The sequence below is a fragment of the Microtus oregoni genome, unplaced genomic scaffold (assembly GCF_018167655.1).
Source record: "Microtus oregoni isolate MIOR12 unplaced genomic scaffold, Mior012 000016F_ref0000370, whole genome shotgun sequence".
Classification (NCBI taxonomy): domain Eukaryota; kingdom Metazoa; phylum Chordata; class Mammalia; order Rodentia; family Cricetidae; genus Microtus; species Microtus oregoni.
The window spans coordinates 21572124-21594142 of record NW_024543075.1 but is presented as its reverse complement, the minus strand read 5'-3'; the positions used below and the strand labels follow the sequence as shown (position 1 = coordinate 21594142).

Genomic DNA, 22019 nt, shown 5'->3' with positions numbered 1-22019 from the left:
GTCTCATGTAGTGCTTTCTGGCCTATAAATCATTCTGTAGTTGAGGACAAATGACCTTGAACATCTGATCCTTCTGCCTGTATCTCCCAAATACTGGGAAACGGGTATGTACTACCATACCCAGTTCCCCACCCCACCCCAGTCTTGCTATATAACCCAGGCTGGCCTCAAACCTATAGCCCTCTCCTCTCCAATGCTGAAAATAGCAGGCTAGCATCTTTCTATTCTTTCAAATTACACACCCACCCACACACACACACCAGAATTTGCCTCCAAGAATTAGCAAGTTTTTATATAAACCACAGAATATATTTAATTCAAATTAAACATGAAACTAGAATAACATTCGGTCTTTATCAAGTAGCAATTATATTGTTTTGTTTTTTAAAAAAGAACAGTATATTTCTCTCCATATTCTGGCAATCCACAAGGCACGACTCACATCCAGTTTGATGAGGCAACAGAGCCAGCAGTCGCCATCAATGCTCAAGGTTCTGGGGATGGGAGGAGACACAGACTGTATTTAATACAAAATGATTCTGCAGCAAGTCTGAAGGAACGGAAGCTCCCTCTGGTATGTGACAACCAAAGTCCGAGTAGCAGGAAGTAGGCAACTTGCATAATTAATGTGTTTTATTAAATAGATAGGTAAGTCTCTTCTTAGTCACTCCAAGTTGCTGTCTGTGTTAACAGCGCGGGCAAAGGCTTCCCATACATTTCTCAGCAGTAATACTCGTTCCACTGCAGGTATTTCTTTGTTCTATCATTTTTGGCATGATTTTCGTCCTATATAAAACAATCCAACTTCTTCCCGAGACAGGTCATTCAGCTTTGAGTACTGGCCCTTTACCTTCTCCTCGGGCCATGGGAGTCGAGTCCTGCGTGGTCAGACTTTCCTTCCCCCACTGAAAGCTTTCACTGTTTGTCTGTAGGGACAGAGGCTTGCCTGACCCAGTTCCGCTCACAGGATGGAGGGCCAAAGGCTGGCAAGTGGCTTTCTTCACAATGCGGTACTTTCTGTGTCATTGTCAATGTCCAGCAGAATGTGTCCAGGCACTTCTTTGCTTGCCAAGTCTGAATGTATTTCAGGAAAGACGCTGCGAAGTGATTCTGAAACCCTAGAATTGGTGTCTGGACAAAAACATGAAGAAGCATGGTATCAGTGAGGGTAAGGTCCAAGATGCCCCCAAAGGCACTGAGAAGAGAGGCTGGAAGGTTTGAGTCAGCCCACATACAAACACAGTCTCTTTCTAGAGGCTGCAGGAGCCATGAGAAGTGAAGCCCTTGAGAGTCTAGACACAATTGCCTACTGCAGTCCATGGGTACTCCTGAGAGCCTGGGCAGCCTCAGAGATGCGACCCTTGAAATATGCTTGCTTTGAGCAAAGGACATTCCACTCTCACCTAGATCTCCAATGACTAACTGTGGGTTCCTAACAACCTCTAAGTTGCAGGGGAAGAGCACCCTGGTGAGAACTAACTTCTGAGGACAAAACTACGACCTCAACCTCCACTGAGTCAAAGCTGGACTGAGCCGTTCTGAGTTGCAGGACTATCCTGGGCACTGCAGAAAGCTGAGAAGTCCTGGCTTTTACCCACCAGATGCTGGTGGCATACGGACTACTGACCCCCCAGAGTGACAACCTGAAATGTCTCCAGGCCCTGTTAAGTGTCCCCCATGGGGCACGCATACCACGCTGACAACTAAAGCAGACCACCAAATCTCTAATTACTTTCTTCTAACGCTAATACACTGAAATCTTTCCATGTCTTCTTGACGGAAAATTCTTTTGGCAAATATACGTTCCTTAAGCCACTGCTTCTCCCCTTCCATGCTCACAAGACCCCTTCGCTCACCACAGCTCTCTTCCAGACTACCATCTGCCAGGGCCTGATCTGCTTGCTGAGGACAGTGATAGTGGATGAGACAGACATGGCCTTGATGAAACCCACAGATAAGCCAGGAGACTGGTTTCTGTCCCTTCCCTGAAAGCCCCTCCTTGCCTCTGTCCCTGTAGTTTTGAGCTATGGTCTTCTTTTTCCTAGGGGTATACCCCTTTTCTCTCAGACTTCAGGATCAAGAGACTTGTCCTTGCACCATAACTGTGGGAAATGCCTAGATTATGGAGGTGCTGAGGAGTTGAAGGTCCCAGGCATTCAGTCAGTTCAGGTTTTACAGTAACTAGAAAACCAACGGAACAGGTTGAATCTCCTTGTTCAGAGATAGAGCAGCAGCAGTGTGCGTGCACAGAATCAGGGATGTCAGAGACTTGTGGCTCACCCCGGGCAAGGGCAGATCTGTCTCGTTCAGTGCCTTACAGCCATGATGGGCACAAAGCAGACACTATGAATCCTACAGCTGGGTAGCTGACAGGCAGATAGATAGTGGGCTGGTGCAAACATCCTTCCAACCCTCCCTTTTCACAGCCTCAGGCAGAGAGGTAGCCATGACTCAAAGGCAGCAGCAAACAAGAAAACCATTGCAAATTCAGTGTCTTCCCTGCTATCCTACCATGGATGGCACTGCCAGCTTAGAGAGTTCACAAAGACTAAGGAACAGGCATGAGCTGGTGGAGCATGCACAACGCAAAGACACACTAACCAGAGTTCTGCTTGTCAGTCTCTCTACTTGTGTGCCAGCTGTGAACCCCTTCTAGAGAACAAACTGGCTCTTTTTCCCCTCAACCATCAGACAGAGGGAGGTGCCCAGGGGCACCACTTTATCAAGGTGACAAGCCAGCATGAATCAGACATGAAGCAAAGCCAGCAGGTCTGGGCTCTCTGGAATTACATTTCTCTACCTCCCCAAGGACTGCGCTATTCCTCCATGAGGGTCCTGAAGAAGAAGACATCATCTGAGGAGAGAATGGCTAAAGTCTTGAACACCCAGTTCATTGCAGCAAAATAAAGGGTTACTTCAGAAGATACCCCAGCCTTCTTTTCTTCTCTTAATGCTTCTACACGTCTCTAGGTATGAATTTATATGCTTTTGGTATATAGCTTGGTCTATAAGTTTGCTGGTTGAAGTTCATATTACAGATAATTTAATAAATAACAAGAAATCCAGAAAAGAGCATCTGGTAACAGGCCTTGGCCTCAAGGCACAGTGAAGACAGTGTAATGAACTTGGGGCCCCTACAAATGGAACCCATTCTTTGCTGAATGAATATTTTTATTTGGGGGACAGGCCCTCCAGTGGGCAGGACTGGCATGCTAAAGTTTTGGGTATGATCTAGAAGAATTTTCACTCAAATAATTTTGATTATGTGCTTTAGGTTGTAACTCTTTTCTTAAAAAATGCTATTTTGATAATGACTCGTACAAGTATCAGATCCAAACACACCTGGAAAGCAACACAATGCAAAGTGAAACATCAAACACCATTGCCACTGCCCAGGCTCTCTCCTCGGTTCTGACATCAAACACCACTGCCACTGCCCAGGCTCTCTCTACTCGGTTCTGACATCAAACACCACTGGCACTGCCCAGGCTCTCTCTACTCGGTTCTGACATCAAACACCACTGCCACTGCCCAGGCTCTCTCCTCGGTTCTGACACCCTGGATCCTCCTATCCCTTACCAACTCTGTGAACAAGAGTCAGTTTCTCGCTACTCCAGCCCAGTGGTTCTCAGCCTTCCTGATGCTGAGACCCTTTAATACCGTTCCCATGTTGTGGTGATCCCCAACCATAAAATTGTTTCGTTGATGCTTCCTAACTGTAATTTTGCTACTGTTATGAATTGTAATGCAATCTCTGTTTTCCGATGGTTGTTTGGGGGTTGTGACTCACAGGTTGAGAACCACCGCTCTAGTCAAAGGGGAGATTATACTCACTCTCATTCAATATCTGACTTCCCATGAATATGCCGTCTACATATTAAGCTGCAATTAGAAGTAGAAGCCCAGCAAATGTTTAGCTACAGTCATAACAGCACACGTAGCTGGTGAAATAGTGAATACTATGTTACTATGTAGGCAATGACATGGGATGTAAAGGAAAATCAAAATGCTGGGGTAAAATCCACACAGGGCAAAAGAGATCATGGACCACGATGTTTTCAGAAAACAGAATAAGGCACCCTTTAAAGGCAGGCGATATGCAGACTTCCGCAACTATAATAAATAAAGATCTGAACAAGTGGCACCCCTAACCTCTGCCTCTCTGGGTCCTAGCAGGCCTAAGCTGGCACATGACATGACAATAGATAACTATCATTCACTCATCTGCTGCCTATTATGGACTGTCGGAACCTTTCTTAATCCATCTAATTTAATTCCTTTACCACTTGTGCCTTCCCAAGAATGTCTCCGACGCTACAGCACATGCTCTGTCTACTACATCTCAAGCCTGCTGGGATGCAAATGAAGGAGTCATGAGGCCAGCCCAGGACCACCTGTTACAAGTCTGTGAACACATTTAGTACTTAGAACAATGGACAGCAAGCACGGATAAGGCCAGCCCTCCTTAGTGCATGCACTATTAGTAGGGATGCAGGCAGGCAGGGTTAGGGTGACTGGTTAGTGACAGCCATTAGTGCACAAATATGATCATAAAGTAGCAAAAATGCTTTGGCCAATCAGTTGCCTTTTCCTTACCATTAAACATTCCAATTTCAGTTCTTACTGAATATGGCAGGTCATACATCTAAATTAATTATTAAAACGTTTGAATTAGAATACTCTTTGCTAAAATCCTCCTGCTTTGCAGAGTTACAGTGAGAGTTTGACATTCGGAATGACTGAGAGTCCTTCCCTTCTCCAGAGCTTTCCAGAGCCCCGAACTTTGGAGAGGGGAGTGGACTATTAAGTCAGTTTGGCATTCACCTTAGTCCCTTAAGCCTTACCCAGCTCTTTACAATTAAATAATTAATGGGTGAGATGTTCTCAGGAATCTTTCCAAAGTTCTCCAAGCTAAAGCATGTCGTAACAGACTGTGCTACAAAATCACAGGCTATCTCCAGGAAGTGTCGCTAACAAAATGACTGATGCTAGGGGATTCCTAAATCCCAAATGCTTGCCTTCTGTACATTTCCAAGGGTAGGCCAGTGGATGTTACGATTAACTTTATGTTAATGCTATAATAATACAAAGGGAATTGCAGAGGCCATGTATTTCCTGTGCTAAGAAAATTTACAGTAAAGATTAAAACAAATCGGTAGCATCTTAGATCATTTTTGAATGTAAAATTTCACCTATCTAACTATAAAGTATAGTGAATAATAAATCAATTAAAACAATCTGTTGGCATAAAACACCACAAGTGACTATGGTATTACAGAGTAGGCATAATTCTGGTTTGCAGTCTTCGTTCTAGTCTAGATAAAAGGACAGGTTTGAGTAAAATTTTGGTGTCATAAGTATTAAAGTGTTAAAAGGCTCAGCCTAAGCCAGGCAGTGGTGGCAGCGTGCGCCTTTAATCCCAGCACTCGGGAGGCAGAGGCAGGCGGATCTCTGTAAGTTCGAGGCCAGCCTGGCTACAAGAGCTAGTTCCAGGACAGGCTCCAAAGTAACCCTGTCTCAGAAAAAAAAAAAAAAAACAAAACCCAAAAACAAACAAAACAAAATAAAATAAAATAAAAGGCTCAGCCTTTTAGTTTAATCACTCAAATACTGGACTAATCCAGGCCCTGAGAAGAGCAGACAGATGCCTGTATCCTCCTCCATCGTTTCAACTTGAACTAAGCTGTATACGTCCTACAAAAGGCTAAGGGGTCTGATTAAAGCAACTGTACTGTACAGGAGTCTTCTGCTGGCCCACTATGTGCCCAAAGGGATGATCAGATGAGCCTCATTGTTTTAAATGCCCATACAGCTTAGGAAAGCAAAATGTAAGCACGCTGGAATGCAAAGGGACTTAAGGGAGTTCAGGGGAGGATTATTTGGGGAAGTTTGGAGGGGGCTGAGAATTTTAGACACCAATTAAGAAGCTCCATGCAGTTACCTTGCATTTAAGATACAAAATTAAAAATTAAAGCACAAAACACGGACGCACAATTTTCTGTGTGATGGTTCCCTGGCCCTCTTTGTTGGGCGCTGATAGGCCAGTGACAGGTGAAATGGTACTGAGAAGAGCAGAACACTGGGAGAGGCTAACTCAAATGAAAAATGGAACAACACAGCATCTTACTGAGGGTTTCAAACTGAGATCTCAGCCTAGGGACAGCCACCTCTTAGATTTGGGGCAAACCAAAGCCAAAAGTGCTTCTGATGGGACAAAAGGCGTAACTCTGTGTCACAGAATGGATGGCTGACTGATGGCTATGGCATGGCCACCCTGAGCACAAAGTCAAAAGCACACACACAGAACATGGCTAAGCAGGAGCGTTTGCAGCTGCAGTTCAAGCTGCTGAGGGGTTACAGACCTTAGTTCTGGAAACCTTCCCCACCTGTGAGGGCACTGGGAAGGGCATCTAGTGGGAAACAAACAGCAAACAAACCAATGTGGCTTTGTGCTAATCAAATAAACATCCTGTTGTCATAGGAACAGTTATTAAACTATTAATAACATATGTTAAACTAAGCATTATATTCCTGGAAAGGATCTCTCTGTAGTTAGCTGACTCATTATCTGGTGCAGTGCTGGGTCATCCTCTATTGAGAAGTCCACTGTGAGGGCGGAAGCACCGGAGTGCAGTCCATGTAGGACAGCCCACAGCTAGGCTGCTGAGATTAAAAGCAAGCTGCTGTTAAGAAATGCTGCACAGTTCAAATGACCATTAAAAACACTAAAGAACACTATCTTTTCAAACTAAAAAGCAAAATCCAGTACCTGGAGTAACAATATTCTTGATATAATAAAATAAAACAATCATGTTTTGTAGGATATCTATAAAAACATCCCTCAAAGTAGCACTACAATCTGTACAATCAACTCCATGCCCAGGGCAGATCCAAGAGGATGATGCAAAAATCTCCACTCATCCCTGCCAAGCCATTGGAGGCTAGTGTGGGTTTGCTTGGGAGATCTGCCTTCCCGAGCATCTGACTTAGCATATATAGTGCTTCCTACTACACCCACTTCTGAAATTCTGCACTTAGTATGTGCATTTTTTACTTTTAGAAAAGTAGTTAAGTCCAGGATGACCTGGAACTTGTTTTGTAAATAAGGCTCCTGATCCTCCCATCTTCAAGGATGGATCACCAAGAAAGAATTCACTAAGATCTCCACGCGTATGTCGTGTACAATACCTTCTATCTGGACTTAAACGCATTTACACTTTCCAGAATGTGAATGAAGATAATCTTACATCCAGAAGAAAACGACAGGCTTTATGATCTGTGTCATTGGTATTCATCTCTGCTGTCTTGGCATGAAAACAGCCATAAACGGCTTGACAGAGCAGGTGTGACTGCGCTCCCAGCATATGTGACTTGCACCTGGCTTGGGAATGACTGCCATCAAGGGAAGGCTGAGGGAACACTGCATCCCTTGCTACTCACCAGTGACGATTCTGGAGGCGGTGGGTGCTGTGGGCACGAGGCTGCCATCCCCTGTGTGGGCACTGGGAGGGTGTGGGGGGTGGCGGCACGCTAGGCCGGTTGCGGGGCTTGGGTACTGGCCGGGGCCTTGGGAGGGTTCCATGCGGTTGTGTGGTCTCGCTGTGCGAGGGATTCTGCTTGGCCAAGGGTGGGGTGCTGGGTGGTGTGGGGGTTTGCGGTGGCGTGGGGCCCGGCTCTGGTCCCTGCTCGCCCAGCCGGGGCTGTGTGGGGGGCTGCGGTGGCGGGTGGTTGGGCGCCTGGATGGGAGGCTGACTGCTGGAGCAGCGGCGCATGCCCTGTGCCTGCTGAGAGGTTGGTGACGGGCTGCGAGTGCTCGGCTTTGGTGAGGTGCCTGTGCCTGGGGAGCTCTGCCCACCAGGGTGGCCAGGAGGTGGGTTTCCTGGTTTGGGGGGTGCCGGGGCAGGTTTCTTCACAGCTGCACAGAAGAGTGAAAACAGGGTCAGTAAGGGGAGAATGCGGCTCAGCAGGCCCTCATGCCTTCCCCCATGAATCAAGAGGGGGTCTGCTGTGCGAGCCCCAAACCCTAGACCAGTCCACCCCCAAGAACATCTGACAAACAGCTATGGAAACCCAAGTAAAAACCGAACTGGACTCTTGTGCCGGGGAAGTCTCTTGGGTGGGAACTGGTATGGAAGATGGCCACTAGGAAGAAATAGAAAATTTGAACCCAGTGTGGAAGTAATGACTGCCGTCACTGGTGTCTCAGTTGTGGCAAATGCAGTCTGATGTTGGACGGTAACTGTGGGGGTAACAGGGCCAAGTGCAAGAGGGAACACAACTTCTCTGTAAACCTAAAGTAGTCCAACATAAGGAATTTATGTAAAAAGCTAAGAACATGATATACAGAGGCCTTTAGTGACCTGTCATTTTACAAGTTCAAAAGGAAGAAAACTGAAAACTGAGTATAACAGAGGCCACACACCCATAGAAAACAGCAAACTGTGGCCCCTCAATGGCCTTTTTCCAGAGTCCCCTCATGACTTCAGTGTGGAAACAAACCCGGGAGGGAAGAACAGAGAGGCAGCCCACCCACTCAGAACTCCACCCAAGGGAGGCGTGAGGAGGGTGGATGCTGGGCGTCTCCATGATGGGCAATCATTCTACTGCTGTAGGACTGGTTTTTACTCATGGAAATTCTACAAATTCCAGACACATTCTAGGTAGAATTAATTAGAAATAAGCCTGCAGCTGTTTCTCTAACATGAGCTGAAACAAATTCCTACTCTGAGACCAGCTGAGATCTGAACAGACTGTAGAAGGAGAAGATGGAGGGGCAGAGAGGAGAACCCTGGACATGTTTCTGTTTCTCCTGAAGTCACACAGACAGGGAGAAGGAATCAGAGGACAGAAGAAAGCGGTGCCCACTCAGCTGCACACCAGGCTTGCACACACTGCATGCCCATCCCTGGAGCTCACTGTGGGACTGGTCCACTCAGCTGCACACCAGGCTTGCACACACTGCATGTCCACCCCAGGAGCTCACTGTGGGACTGGCCCAGAGTGGAGAAAGGAAGCCCAGGGCAGGCTGGTTATTTTCTAAGCAATCACATACCTAATAAATGATGGAATAGATTCACACCTATGTCCTGTGACCTCCCTGGATTCTTTTTCTTCTTTCTCACACAGTTTCTCTTCCTATTTACAGGGTCCAGAATCCAGCGGTGCCTGCTCTGCTAAACTAGCCTAGAACTCCGAGCCCAGCAATTCAGAAAACCTTTCCCCACAGAAACAACCAGTCAGTTTATAAAGGAAAAGTTCTCTGGAATCAGTTACACTCTGGTTGATGAAAGCAATGAGAAGAAGAAAAAAGTTTGGTTTCCTGCTCTAAGCAGTACTAACTGTAAACTCACACTGAAGAGAAATTCACGTCTGACATTTACAGCGCAGGAGACTCAGAACAGGAAGCCTGAGAAGAGGGCAGCAGGGCCCAAGGAAGGGCTAGAGAAACAAAGGTCTTATCTGGGACCATGGTGGAGGCTCTAGCATGCAGAGGTGTGGCTGTCCTGTGGGGAGGCCTGGGTGTTGTGGAGACAATTCTCTGAAAGCAGAACTACAGCTGAGCTCAGGTAGGGAAGACTGTAAGCAGGACAGATGAAAAGGACAGCAGTTTAGGATAGGTAGCATAAGGATGAAGTGGGGGCCTGTAGCCATACCAGTACGGAGCTTGCCTTCTTGCCTGAAAGATGCGTTAATGTACATTAGCATTTGTGGAGTGCTTTTAAAAAGCATAGATACACAATGCCACAGGTGAGTGAGAGTGGCAAAAATTCCAGCACCCAGAAAGCTGAGGCTGAAGTGTTTAGGCTGTGTGAGGCAAGCCTGGGCTACACAGTGAGACCAACAATGAATCTAATACTTGTAACGCTCCTCCACTTTTGATCCTCCTATATCTTACTGCTCCTCATATTTTTATTTCTCCTGGATACATTAGGAAAGGTCAAGCTAGCATCCTAACCAGTGTGTACCTTTAGGCTAAAGCAGAACACATACTTTGGAGTCCAGGGCCTTGTTCCTCCTCTACAACAGCCTTGCATTAAGGGTAGCATCAAAGACACCTCCTGCATTCCTCTCCTGCAGCCGTTGAGCTTCCATGGGTCACTGCAATGGTCTAGTCAAACTTTCTGATGACACTGCCTGTGAACTGCCCATCATTTCCCCACCTCACCCGCCTCATCCCAAGCAGCTCCACTGCTTAGCTGCCCTGCTTCATTAACTGGCTTTGTGGGGAAAACATTCCAACCCTTCCTAACCTACTCACCTTGGGAGAGTCTGGACGCCTCTCCCAAGCAGTCAGTCCTGCGCCTCCCATGTTTCCCATTACAGTATGGTGCCGGAGACACGTGCTTACCCTTGAATGTGACGATCAAATGACAAGAGCATGGCCAGAAAGAAAGGGTACAGAGCAGCCAAGCAGAGTGGCCTGGCTGCTGCTCCTGGTGCCCTTGTAGCCCACATGCCTGAGTGTGAGCATCTCCCATGCTGAACACATACAGTTAAGGCATCAGCTGAAGAACTAAGATCTCTAGTAAGGGAAGAGGCTCTCACTGTTGCCCTGCGTTTTTCTAATGGCCTGACCCTGGACAAAGTGCCACAGCCTCTCTGGAAGTACAGTGGCTCCTCTTTTCTCCTAATCTGTCCCTCCCGAGGGTCGATATGCACACTCCCATGAGCACGTGTACAAGAGTCTATGCGATATTATCACAGGCCTAGTCCTATGACTTCAGTGCCCTGCCCCCAGGCTGTGTGTTGGTGTTGGGAAGCAAGGCCTAGTGGGAGGCCTGGAGAGGAGCCTCATGAATGGCTCCTTGCCTTTCTGGAGGGAATAGGTGCTCTAGGGTAGGAGTCTGGCTCCCCAGCTCTCTTCTGAAGCCCTCTCCCTTCTGCTTTGCACAATGCCCTCACCATATGCTGAGCAGAGACTGGCATCATGTTATCCTTGGATTTCCCAGCCTCCAGGACTAGAATCCCAAAGAAATCTCTTCCCTTTACAAGTCAGATAGTCTCAGTCCTAACACCCAGTTATCCTGGCGGTCCCGAGGTGTGACTTCCCTGCTGTATCATGTCTACACCCTCCTCATCCCTCCTAGGATTTCCAATGGTAAAGGACTGTCTTTCCCTAGTCTTAATTTCAGGGAGATGTAAACATGTACACACACACACACATACACACAAAACTCAGAAGCATATGCTTCACACATGTGCCCCTTGCTATGACAAATTCCCTGTCTCTTGGTAGCCACATTACAAGACCCTGTAAGGTGCGGATCTTTTACACTCTTGTAAGCACTGCTAGGGAACTCAGGACAACCCCGGCAACATGGAATTTAACTGGCTTGGCCTGGAGTAAGGGTGTGGCTTCCCTGGTACATCTCTTCTGGAACTTGCTCCTCTCTAGACTATGGTTCCTCCACTTCAGCACCACTAACAGATGGGCTGCACATTACTTCAGAAGACTGCACACTATGGTTGCTTAGTAGCATCCATGGCTTTTGTCCTCTAAATATATGTAACCTCTTTCCTTTTGAGACAACCAAAACCAGCTCCAGATATCAACAAAGGTTCAGCATCAAGGATTGTGGTGTTTTGAATGAAAAAGGTTCCCACAGGCTCATGTGTTTGAATGCTTAGTCACCAGTTAGTGGAACAGTTTGAAAGATTAGGAGGTGTGGCCTTGGTAGAGGAGGTGTGTCATTGGGGGTGGGCTCTTTAAACCTCAAAGTCCACCCCAGGCCCAGTGTATGTATCTCTATGTATCTATTGCTTGTAGATCAACATGTAAAGCTCTCGCTACTGCTCCAGCCCCAGGCCCGCCTGCTTTCTGCTATGAATTCATGGACTAAGCCTTTGAAACTGTAAGCAAGCCCTCAATGAAATGCTTTCATCTATAAGGGTTGCCTTGATCATGGTGTCTCCTAACAGCACTAGAACAGTGACTCGGGAAGGGAGAAGGTCAGTTCCAGGTCTTCTAATCTGTGAGGTACCAAGAGTCCAGACTATACGAGCTTGCTGAGTGCCATCTCTGTGGCAGACATACATAAGGACAGGATGCTGAGGTGCACAGACAGGGAAGACCTGAGCTCGTTAAGATCTTGGAGAGAATAATAAACAAGACTTAAAAATTCATGTCAAGACAAATGCTCGGTAGCCAGGACAACTCCTCAGGCAGGTAAAGCAGTGGCTATGCAAATGTGAGGACCAGGCACAGGAGCACACCTGGGATGCCATGGCTCCAGTGGAGGGTGGGAGGTGGAGACAAGAGACTCCCCACAAGCTCCCATGCAGCCGGCACAGCATACACAGTGGAAAAACAAGAGACCCTGTTTCAAACAAGGAGGAAGGTGAGGCCCAACATTCAAGGCTGTCTTTTGACCTCCAAGTGTGCACTGTGGCCAGGGGCTTGGGAAGATTAAAGAAGAAAGAAAAACGCTCTGACAAATATCCCCAGCAAAGCCAAAGAGCAGCAGGACAGAATGACTTGTGCCTGTAGCAGAGATGGGATTTGGTGACACAGCTCCTTTGTGTTTGAAGGCAATGGCCCTGGCTGCTGGGTTGAGGAGGGCAAAGGAGACAGATGGAAACTGTTTAGATTATGTTACTCCAAAACCAGAAAACCCTGTGCCCTGAAGCTCCAGTTCACAAAGCTTGGAAGCAGAGAGGTTGCAGTGGCTCCCAATCACAGCAAGACTTGGGACCCCAAACCCCTAGAGACCCAGGAGTGACTGTAGAGTCCTCTTCCTGCTGTTAAGCTTTAGCGTTCCTGTATTTCCTTTCTCTATTTTCTTCAGTTTCTTCCATGTTTTCCCTCTTTAACAACTGATTTTCCTGCTTGTTTTTTGGTAACAGTCATGAAAAAGATTTCTTAGGGCTTTCGTAACTGACTTTGGAGTAATTACAGGAAGTTCTTCCACCCTCCTAGGCACAAGGAGTGTAGGTCACTTACCTCGCCGCACAGTGTGAGGACTGGGACCAGCTGCACTGTGAGGTGTGCCCGCCGAGAGCTGATGGGAGCCGCCACCTGCCTGGGCCTGGTTTGGGCCCGTGGTCGCCTGGTTGTTGTTTCTTCCTGGTGCAGGGACAGCTGCAGATGCAGCGTCTTTGGGTTTTGGAGGGCTGAGAGGATAAAGGTGAAGTTAGATCTCAGGCTTTCCCTGATAGACCAGCTAAGCACTCCATAGAATAGTTGTTCCTTGGTACGAGGTTTGGGGTGGGAAGTCCCGGGACTTCCTACAGATACCAAAATTCAAGGATGCTCAAGCCCCGAATGTAAGAAGGCATCAGAACCTGTCAGCACCTTTCTGTGTACCTTAAGTCAACTCTCATAATTAGCAATAAAGTGGAAGAGCTACAGGAATGTCTGGAGAACGGCAAACAAAATGTTTGATACAGTGGTTTCTTTGTTTTTAAGATTGTGTGAGCTGGGCGGTGGTGGTTCACACCTTTAATCCCAGCACTCAGGAGGCAGAGGCAGGTGGATCTCTGAGAGTTTGAGGCCAATCCGAGTTCCAGGATAGGCTCCAAAGCAACACAGAGAAACCCTGTCTCAAAAAACAAAAACAAAAACAAAGAAAAAGTGTGTGTGCACATACAGGTGCTTGGAGAAGTTAGAAGACTAGAGTTACAGGTAGTTGCAAGCCTGTGGGTGCTGAGACCTCAACTCTGGTCATTTGAAAGAGCACCAAGTAATTTAAACCACTGAGCCATCTCTCCAGCCCTTTAGAAACAGTTTTTTTTTGTTTTTTTTTTTTTTTTTTTTTAATTATCTGAACCAGTCAGCTGCATCTATGGATGCCAGAACCCAGGAAGATGAGGGTTATTTGAAATTTTCAATAGCTTGCATTGGGCTAGTAAGCTGATAATTACTCAGAGACTAGACATTTTGAGATTCCCTGCAACAGACTAAGTTTCAGCTACTCTGCCACAGAAATTAAGGTCGGTCACTTCAGACCACGCACAGGAAACCTCAAGTTCTGTTCTGTAGGTACTTAAACTGGGCGCTATTTTAAGAAAATAAGGCTTGGGGATTTTTGTTAGCTATTGTACAAAATGAACACTGCAAAGTGACACTCTGATTAAGAAGGGCTTAAGTCACATCGTCTGGATCGAGAGAAGAGAAATTCTGAGAAGCTGCTCGATGACTCAGCCTAAAGCTGACAGCAACAGGGAAGGGTCAATTCGGGCTTCCTACTTCCTGGGTCACGACTTTCTATAACAAATATTACAGTCATTTTGTCAAGGTCACCAAAGGGCAGATGTGAAGAATGCAGAGAAATATCTCAGCATAAGAAACAAAGAGGAGACTGATGGTGGCTGGCATTCCACTCCCCCTGCAGTAACGACTAGCTACTTTCTTCTTTAGCTAAACAAACAGAGTCACAAGGAAAGGAAGATTTGTGTATTTGCTTATACTCTCTTTCTGACATAAAAATATCCCCTAAAGCCAAGCCATGTATGGAGGAGGGGTCACGAACAAGCCAGCCCGGCCTCTACGGCACATACATAGAGCTGGCCAAGGGCAAAGCTTCAGATTTCTTGACTGAGAGATGAACTTCCCTAGATTATGGGATTGGAGGAGGACTGAAGAATGCACAGAAGCACTGGGTCCAGCTATGGTAAGAGAATAAGAGTCCTATCCTGTGCTTCTGTTTCTGACGCTGTCTGCCATGTTTGAGACAAGGTCTCACCATTACCTAGACTGGCCTTGAACTTGTGATCCTTCTGCCACCCAAGGAACTGGGATAATAGGCGGCACCATCAGGACCAGGTATATTCCTATCGTATCAACAAGTTCACTTCCCTCAACCAAAAGATGCAATGAGAGGTTCTCCAAGGAAAATGCACCCGAGTGTGGTAAACTATGCATGGGGTAAGTGGTTTTGTTTTGTGCATACTCATTTCACCTTATATATGATCATTTGGCACTGTGTGGCTGGCCAAAGATGAGGACAAAAACAGTGACAATTAAAAAATGCACTCTCTGGCATGGCTCATCTTCTACACAGCCAGCCATCAGTTCTGAACCAGAGAAAACTGTGGCCTCTGCCTGATCGGCATGGTGAACTGAGTAACAGTAACAGAATGAAGGTCTCCTCTTAAAAGTGATTTACTGTGAAGGCTAACGCCAAGTGGCTTGTCAAAAGTTCAAGTGACTGAACAGGCCTTTTAAGGAGACATGGCACTTTATTTTCTTCCTTGAACCCATGTGTCAGCTCCCTGTACGACTGAAAGCCCTGAGTGGTGGAGGAACCCTTAGTTAGCCAGTGTGCTGGCAGCCTGGTGCAACAGCAGCTACTTGGTGAATCTGTGCAACTGAATGTAATTACTGAACGCGAGCATGGATGACAAATGCCGAGAACACTGTGACTCAGCTAGCTCACTGCTTCCAAATGCTTCTCAGCTAGCACCCTAAGTGACAGCAGGCAGAGTACATGTGAACACTGACAGCTGCACACTGAAGAGGCTGAGCACACCGTTAGACACCTGTTAGTCTCTACTCTGCAGCACCAGAGCACACAAGCAAGTATTGCTTTTCTCTGAAGACAGAAAAGCAGACAAGCAATCTGCAGTCTTTTCTCCCCTCTAACCAAAGGCATGAAAGCAAATCTGATTCATTCTCTGGGCATAGCTACCATGCCAAAGACTGCCACCTGGAAGAAGGCAGGGGCACCTAGCCTTGACTGCCAGCAGAAGTGGGCTCCTTACCTGCTGTCACCTGGGCTCAGCCCCTGCTCCAATATGCCCGCAGAAGAGGGGACAGGCCCACCCCCTGAGCTGCTGTCAGCCCTAGAGCTCTGAGAAGAGGGCTCTGGACCTGCTGGAGCCAAGGTGTTGCCATCTGTGGGCGGGAGTGGTGGCTGGAAAGCAGGGGATATATGCTTTCTATTTAGAGTGCCACCCCGCCGATGAGCCTGGAAGTCCATAAGCTTCACACCAAAGCTACACAGAGAGAAGAAATAGTCAGCACACCACGCAAGCCAACTAAAGAGACAGAAGCCCGCTGGTCCTCACAGGTTAAAACCACTAACGGGATGGCCGCCCACATTCCCCAGCATGCAGTTAGGTGGCAAGGTTGTATCAGTGGTCATCCCTGTTACCAAAGTGAGCGCTTGGATATGGCTTTAAGCCCCAGCAAAGCCAGCGCCTCACACTGATCAGGTTGGTGTATGCAGCTGAGAGCAAACAGGCAGGTCTCATGTGGAGTAACGCGATGTTCTGTGTCAGTTTCCCTCCTACCTGATTCCCACCTCAAACCTGAGTGTGGGAAAGAGGTGGAAGCCAAGCCCAGAAGCATACCAGTGCTGGAAAGAACACACCACACTGCTTCTCAGCTTGCATGGGATACAGAAACATTCACATGTACACATGAGGAAACAGCCGAAGGCTATGTATGGCTGGAAAAAATAGCTGCATTTGGGAGGGTGGCATCTGGAGGATGGGGCAGAAGGAAGACACTCTTCATTCAAGACCATTAATGCACAGACTTCAAAACCTTTTTTTTTTTTAAGTTTGGAAAAGTAAAAGATACGGGACTCCATTAACTGATGTTTACTGGAGAATACACAAAGCAGACAGCTGAGAATGGTGTGTCATGGCTAGTGAGTCTTGTAATGCCGAAACTTGAAATAGGGGACTATCTGTTCTACTAGGCCACCAGGGAACAATGGTAAGGCGCTGAATGGTGCTCAGGTGTCAGAACTCAATTATACAGGATGATGGTGGATTTATTTCAGAGAGAGACCAGGGAAGTAAAGCTGTCTTGAATAAGAGAAGGCCACTGTGAGACTCAGCTTGACAACTCTGGATGAAGACGGTGTGCTGCTTAACACAGCTCTTATGGGGAGCTACTGTAAGTTGCTCTCTAAAGGCAAGAATCATACATGGTCTAAATTAGCATTGAACATCTCATAAATTGTCCATAGACAATACGATGGAAAGATGCTGCCTCTAAGTTTAAAACATACGTTTTATCCCTCCAGAACTGTCAAATTCTGGGGCCTCTCCAGCTCAATGTTAGATTCAGCAGTTAGCAAATAAAGCAAGGCCAAGTAATGTCAAAAATATGCTTCTTTACACCTCTCTGGGAAATGTGGTTATCCTTATATGATGCTCAGCCAAAATCCACATGTGTTATTATATTTCTTTTCTCTTGTTTCCTAACACTCAAATACACTGGTGGATTTAATATGTGTGATGCCATTCCATTGTGGGGCACACAGGGCATCAAATAAAGCCTGACACACAAGGCATGGATGTTAACAGACAATCTACACCCCCGCCACACACACACTTTGTGGTCAGATTGACACCTGCAGAGACTGACAGTGTGGTTTCTGAATTATCTAGACTTTGTAAGGCAGGATTACACAGGGGGTCAGTAAGCCAGTACAGGATACATGGGTCAAATGTCCTCCGACACGATACCTACTACTTCTGTGGAAGTGACCAACTCCATACGTACCTCTCCTTCTTCACCAAGTCCCCTTCCATCACTGCCATGCTGGCAGGTCGCTTCCTCTCCAGAGTGCCCGAGTCAGAGTCATTTCCAGTGTGGGTTGAGTGATTAGAATTTGGGGTAGCAAGAGGAACAAATGCTTCTGATACATTGAATTCTATCTCTGCCATAAGAGAGACAAATAAATGAGAGACTTGGCACAAAGGGGAAGCTCTTCAACACCCCAGGGGAGTGACAGCCTCCATATTCCACAAGGGCAGCTCAAGCACTCTGATCTGAAAAACAGATCCTGACCCCAGTGGGAGGTAGGCCAAGAAAGGCCAGCTGAGCACACACTTCTACTGCTCTAAGAGAAATCCAAGAGTTTAGAAGGAAACAAGGACCATGGAGAACTTACTGAACCATTTAAAAAGGGACAGAGCAGTACTTTGATATAAAATAGGAACAAAAAGCATCATCAAATGCTCAATGTCTTTGGCATTTTTTTTTTTTTGCAAGAAACACTTTCTTGAAGGAAATCCCAGACAGCATGTTGATCTTCAGTCTCCTACTCATCTTCGCTAAGTAACTGCAATGAGTGATTCTTGAGGACAGGAAGACAGAAGAGAAGAACTTAGCCCAGCCCAGGCATCAGGAGCTTACACTGCAGTGGACTGGGCAGCTAGGCTGCACTCAGAAAAGTAGGGCTGGGACATGTGGACTCAACACATATGCAACCAGTTCCTGAAGAGGAAGCCATGGGAACCTCTGTGGATCCCAGGATTGCAACAAGAGAAACTGGAAAACTGACCAGCTACAGAATGAAAATGTAGCTCTCTGACTTCATAAACCAGGTCCAATCAGCCCTAGCCTTGCCTGCTTTACTTTGTATCTTTGCACAAACCAAACAACTATGCAGGTAGAGTCAAGAAGAAACCCTGTTCTCAGGGAAGGGCCTCTGGGCAGTCAGTATCACCCACCCCTGAAAACGGACCCTGGTTCCCTTTTCCCAGCATCCGAGTTTGTCAAACCTTTCTCTCTCCAATATCCTAATTTGCTATATGTTTTAAATTTATTTTATCTATGTGCTGCCTTCTCAGGGAACCCAGGTTCCTTCAAAGAAGACAGTATGCAATCATAGCAATGAATAAGCATTTAATATATACTGTGTGAATATGTTTTAGTAAAGTTAAAGGAAACAGAAAATAATATAATTACCATTATATCAAAATGTAAATGCACATGAATAAAATCCAAAGCAGTGTGAGAAAGTGAAACCAATTACATAATCATCAACAGGTTTTCTTCTTTTTAAAAATGTGGTATACTGTAGAAGAATGAAAACAGGCCCACATCTATCACCAGGCACAAAACTCAAGTCCAAATGGATCAAAGAACTCAACAAAAAGCCAGCCACACTGAACCTTATAGAAGAAAAAGTGGGAAATACACTTGAATGCATTGGCATAGGAGACCACTTCCTGAATAAAGCCTCAGCAGCATAGACACTGAGAGAAACAATTAATAAATGGGACCTCCTGAAACTGAAAAGCTTCTGTAAAGCAAAGGACATGGTCAACAAGACAAAATGACAGCCCACAGAATGGGAAAAGATCTTTACTAACCCCACATCAGACAGAGGTCTGATCTCCAAAATATACAAAGAACTCAAGAAATTGGTCACCAAAAGAACACATAATCCAATTTTAAAAAAATGGAGTACAGACCTTAACAGAAAACTCTCAACAGAGGAATCTAAAATGATTGAAAGACACTTAAGGAAATGTTCAACATCCTCAGTCATCAGAGAAATGCAAATCAAAACAACTCTGAGATTCCATCTTACAACTGTAAGAATGGCCAAGATCAAAAACACTGATGACAACTTATGCTGGAGAGGTTGTAGGGTAAAAGGAACACTCCTGCATTTGTTGGTGGGAATGCAAGCTGATACAACCCCTTTGGATGTCAGTGTGGCTATTTCTCAGAAAATTAGAAAACAACCTTCCTCAAGACCCAGTAATACCACTTTTGGGTATATATCCAAAGGATGCTCAATCGTGGACATGTGCTCAGCTATGTTCATGGCAGCTTTGTTTGTCATAGCCAGAACCTGGAAACAACCTAAATGCTCCTCGATCAAAGAATGGATAAAGAAAATGTGGTACATTTACACAATGGAGTACTACACAGCAGAAACGACATCTTGAATTTTGCAGGAAAATGAATGGATCTAGAAAACAATATTTTGAGTGAGGTAACCCAGACACAGAAAGACAATTATCACATGTACTCACTCATAGGTGGTTTTTAAACATAAAACAAAGAAAACAAGCCTACAGACCACAATCCCAGAGAACTTAGACAACAATGAGGGCACTTAAGAGAGACTTACATAGATCTAATCTACATGGGAAGTAGAAAAAGACAAGATCTCCTGAGTAAATTGGGAGCATGGGGACCTTGGGGGAGGGGAAAGGCAGGGAGGGGAACAGAGAAAAATGTAGAGCTCAATAAAAATCAATAAAAAAAAGTGGTATATTACTGTGATATAGCTTCATCAATCAATGAATCTGGAACCATGATTACCTCCAGGGAAGAACCAATCTGCATGCTGGATGATAGGTTCAATTACCGCCACCACGTGGACAGATGTGGCAGCTGCTATTTCAGCCAGTGTTCTGCAAGGAAGTTTACATAATTAAAATTCTCCACCATGGCAGTCTCATTTCTGCAGGCTGCCAGGGCATCTCAAAGATTGCTGATGGACAAAATACTTACACATAGATACAAAATTTAAACCCACAGGCCCTATCCTATGAGTTTGTCTGTAATGGCCCAAGAGGAAAAATTATCCAACTACTATCAATTCTTCCCCAGCAGAGTGGTAACCACTGCTGTGTCCAATGGGCGGGCACCAGGGCAGTGACACCAAGAATTAAAGATTCATCAGAGTTGGGTTTGAAATTGACTGGAAGAGGGCTTGCATTTCCACACTGTAACAGTAGCACCCCTGATAGGCAGACCCAAGATCATCTAAACTACTACTGCCCATGATGTCACCAAGCACATGGGTTCTAAGTATACTCATAGCCCCTGCCTTCTCATGGCAGGGCAACATACATATATATGCTCTGGTTCAAGATAATAGTCCAGATGCTGAAAGGGTTTGTTACTAGGGCTCAAGAAAAAAAAAATACAGTCACTATCACTGCCACCAAACATCCTTAAGCAAAACACTACCAAAGCAAACCACTTGCAATGTGCCTGGAGGTTACAATGCACTCACAAAGCCTTAGGTTCTCAAAAGACCTAAATTGATTTTAATATGTTATGGAGCTGTTATAGTTTAGACATAAAGTGTCCTAAGCAGTGGATTCAATCTTGGACAGGGACTGGAAAATAAGGGCTCTGACCTAATCAATGGATTCATAATTTGATGGCATTATGAGGAGTTGGGGCATGGAGGGAGCTGGTCACTGGGGTGTATGTGTCATGAGTTACTATCTTCTGAGTCAAGCAACATCCATCTTGGTGAGTTCAGCTGCCCCCACCCTCACCCTGGCAAAAGATCAACCCAGCAGGGTGTGTTGATGATGGTGTACACCCCTGCACAGAAGGGTAGATCAAGGAATGAGATACTCACCTGAGTGTCTAGCTGCTCTTGACCCACCTGGACCTATTTGACCAAGTGCCCTGGGGTGGGGTGGGGTGTGGAGCATTATACAGGCTGAGGAAGTTGGAGCTCCACCTATATGGCTATGAGGGAAACCCTTATCTCTGTTCAGTAAGGCTTTCCAGATGCAGCCAGTTGGGGCAGGAGTGCCCACACCCCTATAAGTAATCACTGCACTGAGGCTCTGTAAGAAAGCCCAGTAATTCACTGGTTCCCCAGAATATACTGTGGCAGAACCAAGCCTCGGTTTGTTACTGGGACATCAGGAGAAGAGACAGACGCTGTTTTACAACTTGAGGAAGGAATTTTATCAACAGTGCCTTTAAAGACTTCTGGTCCTTTTCTCTCTGGTTCTCTGCATCTTGGCCAGTGCGAAGTGGTGACACTTTCTGCCTTGTCAGATGCTCACAGCTATGAAAGCAGCTGATACCTGAGAGCAGGAGCCTAAATAAACCCTTTCTACTTTTGAGCTGTTCTCTCAGGTAACTGTTACCATAATGAAAAATCTGAGTCACAGATTTAGCCTGATTTAGGAATCAAAACTGGATTCCTAGAAACTTTCTCAGGTCTGACTGCCTCAAACCAACCTCTCCTGTCTTAATGTCACTTTAACCTCAGCCCCTATCAGACAGTATCACCCATTTTCTAACCAAGCAAAACATACAGCAGATTCTTTTGAATTCCAGCACGATGCAAGCTCTGCTGGCAAATTACCCTTTCCCCTTCCTCCCTGAGGATTCTGATCAGCTTTCATGCTCAAGTGCCCCACCACACTGGGAGACTGTCCACGTGCATTCTATTCCAGTGATCCTTTTAAAGGAGACTCTGCTGATTATTCGCAAAGCTTCCTTTCAGGCCTTTTGCAGAATTTTGGAGCTCCTTTCTAGCCTTTGTTTATGGCGTTTCCTGACAAGT

At 46.0% G+C, this 22019-nt stretch overlaps 1 protein-coding gene across 1 annotated transcript in view; it reads right to left on the bottom strand.

The window, feature by feature from the left end:
* Positions 1-279: 279 nt before the first annotated feature.
* Arhgap17 (Rho GTPase activating protein 17) overlaps positions 280-22019 on the bottom strand; it is a 98094-nt gene continuing 76354 nt past the window's right edge. Inside the window, 7 exon segments of the mRNA XM_041666747.1 lie at positions 280-1131; positions 7441-7519; positions 7521-7915; positions 12941-13110; positions 15700-15933; positions 17456-17612; positions 20018-20109. Coding sequence (XP_041522681.1) covers positions 1001-1131; positions 7441-7519; positions 7521-7915; positions 12941-13110; positions 15700-15933; positions 17456-17612; positions 20018-20109 — 1258 coding nt within the window. The 3' untranslated portion in view covers positions 280-1000.